General features: G+C 38.9%; 1 protein-coding gene across 1 annotated transcript; it reads right to left on the reverse strand.

The window, feature by feature from the left end:
• Positions 1 to 712: 712 nt before the first annotated feature.
• LOC119536133 (stromelysin-1-like) lies at positions 713 to 8,116 on the reverse strand. Its single transcript, XM_037838810.1, has 10 exons — positions 8,012 to 8,116; positions 6,973 to 7,217; positions 6,733 to 6,881; positions 6,515 to 6,640; positions 4,814 to 4,978; positions 4,473 to 4,617; positions 3,458 to 3,591; positions 2,886 to 3,045; positions 1,874 to 1,977; positions 713 to 825 (listed from the first exon to the last, which is right to left on the reverse strand). The coding sequence occupies exons 1-10, from the start codon at positions 8,114 to 8,116 to the stop codon at positions 725 to 727; spliced, it is 1,434 nt and encodes a 477-aa protein (XP_037694738.1). The 3' UTR covers positions 713 to 724.
• Between the last annotated feature and the right edge of the window lie 210 nt (positions 8,117 to 8,326).

Consider the following 8,326-nt stretch of genomic DNA (forward strand, 5'->3'; position numbering starts at 1 on the left):
CTGAAGGAATATATAAGCAAAAAGAAAAGATGAAGAATTGTTTTATTTCCTCACCTGTAAAATGAAGTGCACAGACTAGGTGATTTGCTCAGATTGTAGGATTCTGCTTTATAATATTTCTCGTAGCCTGCCCTCCAAAATGACAGTTCCCTTGGATCTTTCTTCTTAGATATGTTAGGAGCACATATGATGTCTGGGTAGTAGAAATAAGCACATTGGACTGTTTGCAGAGTGCATGGGGTGGACAAATGGACTCTCTGCAGCCTCTGTTGAGCCCACTGGAACACCCCAACTGTGGAGGCCTTAATCCTGCCACTTCCACTGCCTACTGCTCAGTCCGTAACATGCCCAAGATTGTGAGAGTGGCTTGTTCTTAAAACAACAACAACAACAACAACAAAACAATAAAATAAAATAACTGGCATATCATCTTTATTAAATAACAAGCAAATAGCCTAGGTAGATACAATCACTTGTCGGTTACACGTGAATACTTCCCCCTTGTCCTGTGGGTGGTTACCACGTGTGGCCAAAGGGCAGGTGAAGCAGCCCGTTTTAATACCCTGTAATAGGGAAGGATGAATGGCAAGACATGCAGTTCACATTTGCATTCTCCAGTCACTGCATATGCAGGAGAAAATGAAACATTGTGATTCACAAAGATTTAGGTAAAGAATTATTAGCTTCATTTAAAATGCCCAGGTTGAGCCATCCAGCACCACTCCTAACAATTAAACCAGCTGTTACTCTTCACGATATGGGTCACTTTCTTGGCGTTAGGGTCGAACTCCAACTGTGAAGATCCACTGAAGAAATAGAAAAACCCTGTAAATACAGACAAGGGAAAAAGTGATGTGTTTTGCTTGCTCATGTTTTTTTTTTTTTTTTTTTTTTTTTCCAATTAAATATATCTGGCAACGTACAAAATTCAGCATAGGAGCTAACTAAAAATAGACGGCAAAATTTATAGAATTTTGCTATGTGTCAGGAACTATGCTAAGCATTTTACATGATTTTTGCATTCATCTCTGCAAAAACCCTGTGAGGTAAAGATTTCTAACACCATTTTCATAGATGAGAAAACAGAAGTTTAGAGAGATTTAGATGTCCTCCCAAGGTTACTCAGCAAGGAAAAGATGGAGGCAGTGCGCCATGCCAGTTCTGTCTGACGGTAAATGCAGGCTCCAACTTGTTAGGTTATTCTCCTTCTAGGCAGATAAAATTCTCTCCTTGTTAGAAACTATGATCTCTTTGTGTTCTTTCTTCGCCGACACTCTGCCTCCTGCATCCTTTCTTACACTGCAGCCTAAGGGGCATTCCTGACCTCAAGGAAGCACACAACTCCTTCAAAACAACAGAGGACTTTTTATCGCTCTGCAAACAGGATGCTCAGATCACCTTTCAACATAGATCAGCAGCCTCCACCCACCTATTCTTAAGAAGGAAGAATAAAATTAACTTTGAGCACAGGGAAAAGTAAGTTTTTACGACTGGCCAGTGTGAGCAATGACTCAGGGAGTGCAAAGAAAGTCTCTCTGGGACCCAGTAACGGCAGGGAAGGGGAAAGGGGAGAAAGGCAGCCAGCCAGTATTAAACCCAACCCCCACTTAATGTTATTTTTATACTGACATGGTAATCTGAAAGATAATAGCTCTAGATGTAAAGAAGCAACATGTGAGCATTTTGGTTTAATCTGCATGCATAAAATGAAGTAGAGTGATTTATAATTATCTGTATCATTCAAAACAACTTAAGTGAAGTAGTCATATAATTGTACAAAAGTTGGTAAATTGCAAATTTGGGGGAGGAAGGAGAGAACTGGCTAAAAAATGTTTCAAGTGCCCCATTGCCAGCAAAATAAGTGTCCTCTTACCAAACGCTTCCAAAACAGCATCAACTTTTGTGTCAACACCTGGGAAGTCTTCAGCTATTTGCCTGGGAAAGCCTGGTTCCATGGTTTGTGTCCTTTCATCAAAGCTGCACCAAATAAGAGAAAGAAAGCTCAGCATTGCGTAGATGCCATGCTACCAAAACTCATAAATCATGTTAGGTACAATGGGAAATTCCAGCTAAATCTAAGGACTGCAAATAAATATAAAACATGCTTAGCACTACAGAAATATGTGATTTTAATGGTACTGCAAACTTAGCTCTTAAAACCACAGCTCCACCAGAAACAGGGGCAACATCCTACTGTAACAAATGCTACTTGCTATTGTATTTCCTAAGCCCATACTGAAAGAATCTGAATTATCTGTCACAACGACATGAAGGTGTAAATATATATGTATGTATATAACGAATTGAATAGCTAATCTGAAATACAAATTTTGAGTTTGCTACCATACTTGCTTCTCTACCATATCTTCCCTCCCCACCCTAAATATCTCAGTCTCCTAAGGCAGCCTCCTAGTAAAAAGGATTGGGATGAGAACAAAGCACCCACTGGGTGAACTTGGGCTGGTGTGCACTGATATCTATGAACCTGGGCGGATGGCCCAGGAATCACCCCTCTGTAGGTCCTTGGTTCTATCCATGAAGCTGGGCTGCTATTGTTTGTGGAATGAATGGGTGAGTTTAAGGGAAGCCCTTGAGGATTATTACCTAAACCCTTGGGTAGGTCGAGAGGAGAAGTGCTCCAGGCAGGAGAAGCACCAGCCCAGAGGGGAAGCTCCAGGCTATTGCACATGGGACTCAAAATATGTGCAATAAGCATAAGAAATGCCTGCTATGAGGCACTGTTATGTTTTAAAGTAAGGACCCTCTCACTGTTGTCTAAAGCCCCATCCTGTGGACAGGGAGGACAAGGCAAGAGGGAAATTCTTACAGAGAAAAAGTATTTTTTGAAAGGAGGCTACAAAAAAGTCAGCCCGATTGCATTTTACCTCCAATATTTGTCCTCCACAAAGAAGTATGTTTTCTTCTTTTCCTCATCAGAAATGGCTGCATCAATTTTCCTTATGGTCAGAGGCAAACCCAGGGTGTGGATGTCTTGTGGGTAACCTCCTTGTACCTCATTTCCTCTGATGGCCCAGAACTGATTTCCTATTAAAAAAATAATTCAGAGTCATGTTGAATTTATAGCAGTCAAGCCTTTTGGTTTTAGGAATCCATTTTAGCATATTTGATTTTTGTAGTAAAAAGGAAGCCAGCATTTTAGATCTAGTTACCAACTCATGGTGGATATGTAGCAAAAATTTGTAGACTAAGTGGATGTATGACTGAATGAATGAACATAGATCAAAAGAAATATTTGCAAGTTTGGTCAATTTGTCTTTCTGTGTTCATATTTAACATCTGTAAAATATTAATAAAATAACACTATTTCTGATTATTTCTTCATTATCTTAGGGTAATAAAGCAGCAAAAATTTGATAGGGAAAATTAAAGTCCTCTTCAATTTTCTTGTGAAAGGGTTTGTTTTGGAAAATTAAAGAAAATATTATATGAAAATTACCTTTAAAAATGAAAACAGTATCGTTGCTAGTAACTTCATATGCAGCATCCATGCCTGAAGGAAGAGTTGGCCAAAATGAAGAGATCAACTGAAGGTCAGGCTCAGGTCTCTGGACGGATTTGCGCCAAAAATGTCTGAAATATATAAAAGGAGAAAAGTAAATTGAAAAACAGTCAATTACCTTTAGCATATTCTTCTCATTGTCCTGCCTCACTCATCTTCACCCATTCTCTTATCTGAGGCTTGCGGACAGAATGAGCTGTCAGGTGTATGACCATTGGGCATATTAAATACCCTTCCGTTTTCCTCTGCAGCCTGTAAGCGATTGCATGCCATAGGCTTCCAGAGTAATATCTTCCGTGAAAGGAGAGTTATCCCAAAATGCAAACTAATTAGTCAAGTGTAAGCTTTAAATACTTGCAATGCATGTGAACTATGTGAATGCTATACTAACATTTACGTTTTTCAAAAAAATAGGCAGACGTGTATAGATCTGTGTGTTCTGTATATGTTTATATATACATAGAACGATTCTGCAAGTATAAACAGCAGTCCTTGTCTGTGGATGAATCTGAGGAGAACTGGGGAACAAAGAGTCAGTGATGTGAGGGAGACTTGCTTGTAACTTTCTTCCTTTTAACAGGTTGAATGTTTTACCCTGTGCATATTTATCCAGGAATAAGTAAATCCATTGATTAAATATAATGCTTATCATGGTGTAAAGATAATATTGTGATTCTAAAGATCTACTTGTGCCTTTGGGGAAAAAGTGGTTTAGACATTTGGGAACAACAACTAGAGGACAAGAATCAAATCTTCTTGTCTGAGACTTGAAAAATGAACTTGACAATATTAAGAAAATATGGAAAGGGCAGCACCAGATCTGAATGATTTCGAAGCTTGGAGGAACTATTTTGCTTTAAATATTCAAAAATATTAAAAGCTTCTATTTGTTTTCCTTCCCAAGCATTGGAAGTTAAAAAGATAGGAAAAAAAAATAATGTTCCCGTCTGACCTGTCTTTAAAGAACAGCATCTCTCCCCGCAGGGTGCTGGCAGCATCGAAGGATAAAGCAGGATCACAAATGGGTGGTGTCTCAGGTCCGGCAGGGGTGGATTCCGTGGGCACCACGGGATCCTCAGGGGAGGAAGAGGGAGATCCTGAAGGGAACAGATGCAGGAGGAAAACGTCAGGAGAAATGTGATGGTTCTGTCAATAAATATGCTTCCCAAGCATTCTCAAATGCTTGGAGCTGAAACTTTATAGAGCAATTTAAAGTTTTCCCGAAAACCAGCAATGTAAAGCTTTCCCGGAGAGCACTGGGAAAGAGTAGGTGTGGTTTTCATCATCACTCACCGTAGAGGTACTGAATGCCACTCACATCATCTTGAGAAAGGCGGAATCGGGCCAGGTCCGTGAGTGGGTTGTAGACCGGGTACATCAAGGCATCAGGGTTGGCCGAGTGATAGAGACCCAGGGAATGGCCAAGTTCATGGGCAGCAACGAGGAATACATTGGTCCCTGTATAGGAAGTTGTGGACAACTGTCACTTATTCCTTAAATATATGTATATCACACAGATCAGCTGTGTATACTTGATCACTTCCTTGGAACCACACAGGGTCTTTTTTGCCTTGTTTGTGAGTTAATTCATCAATTGACTGATTCCACAGTTAATGGAAGGCCAAATGTTTCGCAGGCTCATATTTGAAATTAATCTTTAAGACAAAGTGTCCAGCCACATCCAGCTCTGCCCTCACTGCCACCCCCCATCCCACTCCCCCTCACCCACCGCCAGCCTCAGAAGCCTATTTGTTCACAAGAACCAGGTCCCTTTTCTTATATTCAGGAGTGGAAGGAACCCAATTGTTTAGCATCTCAACAAATACTTCTCTTCGTATGTCAATAAAAATAAAAAGCCAGACACTTTTTCAATGTAGTAACATTGAATTGCAGTTTATTCATTTCAATTTTAAAATCTTTAAATAAGTATAATATATTACTTTCCATTGGAATCTTGCCTGAAGAATTTTTCAGCCTCATCATCATTATTGAATACATATTGAGGCCAAAAAAATTAACACTGATAGTTGTCATAGGATTTGCAAAATTGATTTAAAACATAACATGCCCAGTCACATCTAGCATTTCTCACAAAAAAAGATTTTAGCTACACAAACGGTGACTGAATTCAGATGGTAAAACAAAAAGAAAAACCAAAAACAACATAATGTTGAAATTAGAAGGCATTGGTTAATTACGACTGACATAAGAAGTAAGTCTACTTTTGGAAGTGTTACCAAGTGTACCTAGTGACCCTAGGAAAGTTCTCATTTGAGACTTTGTAGGAAGAAGTTTTTAACTCAATCAAACCTACAATTTTATCCAGCACTAACTTCACATTTGTATTCTCTATAGAGACTCTGTTTGCATTTCTATTATAAATCCCAACAAAATCTTAGAAGTGGTATAATTTGTTTGAAAGCTTTGGAAGCCATTCCTCATAGTGTACAGTTATGAACTGAGAAACATTCTTTTACCCAAACAGTTTGACAATGTATTTGGGGGGGGGGGGGGTTAGTCTTCGTTAAAAGTCCATGAAAACAATTCTTAACTTTGAAGGAGTAAAATGCTGATTTAATCTAAATAACTTCAAAGGGAACCTCAGTTTCCGATTTCTGTTTTGAAGAGGAAAGAAGCACATGGGGAAAATATACAAATAATATCGAGGGCACATCTTAGGGCCGGTGTAGATTTAATGCAATATGCTATCCCTTGGATAACTTAAATTTGATATGAGAAACTCGCCTTAATAACAATGGCCATAAGATCCCACAAAATCCGTAGTCATTATAGAAAGACTCAATTATACTCCCTATACAATAAATTTTATAGAGATCTGAAAATGTTTTCAGTAACAACTAAAATTAAAATTCTGCTGATCTCTTACCCATTGGAAAATCCAGAACATCTCATTTCTTGAGCATTTGTGGTCATTGTTTTCCAAATGTAAAAGGAAATTAACATCAAAATCATCCTGAGAGATGCATAACTCACCTGATGTATCCTCTGTCCATCGCTCATCGTCATCAAAGTGTGCATCTCCATAAATCCCCGGTCCAGGTGGGTAGGCATGAGCCAAAGCTTTTCCGGGTCCATCAAAAGGGACAAAGTCTCCATGTTCTAACAGGGAAAAAAATTTATTGGACAGGTGGGTAATTAGAATCTCTTTTTAACCTTTTTCAGTAAAACACAATCATTTCATGTTTTTTTACCTTTAACTGCAAAAGAGATCACGATGTCAGCGTCTCCTTTGTCAACCCTGGAGAATGTGAGTGGAGTCACGTCCTCCCAGAGTTTCAGAGCTTTCTCTATGGCAGAATCAACAGCATCTCTTGGCAGATCCTGCGTATAGTTTAAAATCCTGTAAGAGAAAAATTGAAGAAGATATTTTCTTCTGCAATAGTAACTCAGAAAATTTTGTTACTTTGTGAATACTTCTTTGGGTCCATTACCTGTAAGTAAGTTGCGTTTTCTTCCACGTTGGTGATCCAGGAAAGGTGGTGAATTTACCAACGTCAGGAACTCCACATCTGGGCTTGGCCATCACCTCCAGTGTATTGGAGTCTAGCTTCCCCGTCACCTCCAACCCAAGGAACTTCTGCATTTCTTTAATTTTTTTAACAACAGGGCCACTGTCCTTTCTTCTAAAAAACTGTCTCACATCTTTTGCAAGATTGTAGTAGTTTTCGAGATATTGCTAATGGAATAAGCATAATTTTAGGTAATTCTTACAGTTTTTGTTAATTATGGCAATTTTTTTTGCAGTTGCTCACATTTTTTAATCTATTTGAAATACTCCTCTAGCTTGTTGAAATATAAATAGATAGAATATTTCCATTGATTTCTTCAATTAAAGCCTCCTCTTTACCCTTGTTTCACCTTAGTTTTGCAATGAAAGTGAAGTACAAAATTGAGGTAAATATCCAGTTCACCTAAAGGAAATAAGATCTATAAAAGAGGTCTTTTTTGGCATAGTCATATATTTTAGGTAAATGTATTTAATTTCCTCATTTTTTTCTCCTTTATCACTGCTCACAAGTATCTGGCTTAAGAAAGAAGTTGAGACAATCCCTTTGTCTAAATATGATGCCAGCAATATAAATATTTAGCTAAAATTACATTTGAGTATCAAAATACCTAAAGAAGGTCCAAAGTAAGAGACATTTCATATACTCTCCATATGTTATTCAAATGTTTCAACTCTGCAGCTGCTGCTATTATAGTATTGTGTGATCCAGACACAACATCTATCATTTCTGGCCTTCATTTCTTCTCAGACACAACATCTATCATTTCTGGCCTTCATTTCTTCCTACCTAAAAGCAGGTGATACTGAGACCCTTTCCTCATCCAACTCTTTCTTACTCCATGTCCTTGAGCTATTCTACATTGTAAGCTTGAACCATCTATGTGGGCTTTAAGAATGGAAGGCAAGAGATAGTTTCCCCACTTGGCCCTCCAGTGAGCATGATAGCGGCCTCCACTGATTACCTGAACAAGATCCATCCTGGTATCTTCATCCTTTGCTGCTCCACCCAGAGGATAGGCTGAGCACACTGCTACACACAGCAGCAGCAGGACTGGGAGGCTCTTCATTTCCACTGGCTTTCCCTCCGCTCTGCCGCCTTCACACTTCTTTCTCTGCCTGCCTCCTTCTAAGTCCACCCTCTGGAGACTAACTTTTATAGAGCGACAGTGTTGGTTTAGATCACCCACAGCTTGACTCATGATTTTGTTCATCCAAGTGGCAGCAGGACCATTTCCAAAAATTCCAAATTCAAGTAGACTGATATAACCTACTTTTAC

This window comes from Choloepus didactylus, chromosome 6 (genome assembly GCF_015220235.1).
Source record: "Choloepus didactylus isolate mChoDid1 chromosome 6, mChoDid1.pri, whole genome shotgun sequence".
Classification (NCBI taxonomy): Eukaryota; Metazoa; Chordata; class Mammalia; order Pilosa; family Megalonychidae; genus Choloepus; species Choloepus didactylus.

Excerpts from the sequence above, each read along its gene's own strand:
- LOC119536133 (XM_037838810.1), bottom strand. The coding sequence starts at position 8,116 with ATGAAGAGCCTCCCAGTCCTGCTGCTGCTGTGTGTAGCAGTGTGCTCA. Across the intron at positions 4,979-6,514 it reads ATGGACAGAGGATACATCAG|GGACCAATGTATTCCTCGTT; the intron begins GTGAGTTATGCA and ends CTTCCTATACAG. Across the intron at positions 1,978-2,885 it reads GTGGAGGACAAATATTGGAG|CTTTGATGAAAGGACACAAA; the intron begins GTAAAATGCAAT and ends TATTTGGTGCAG.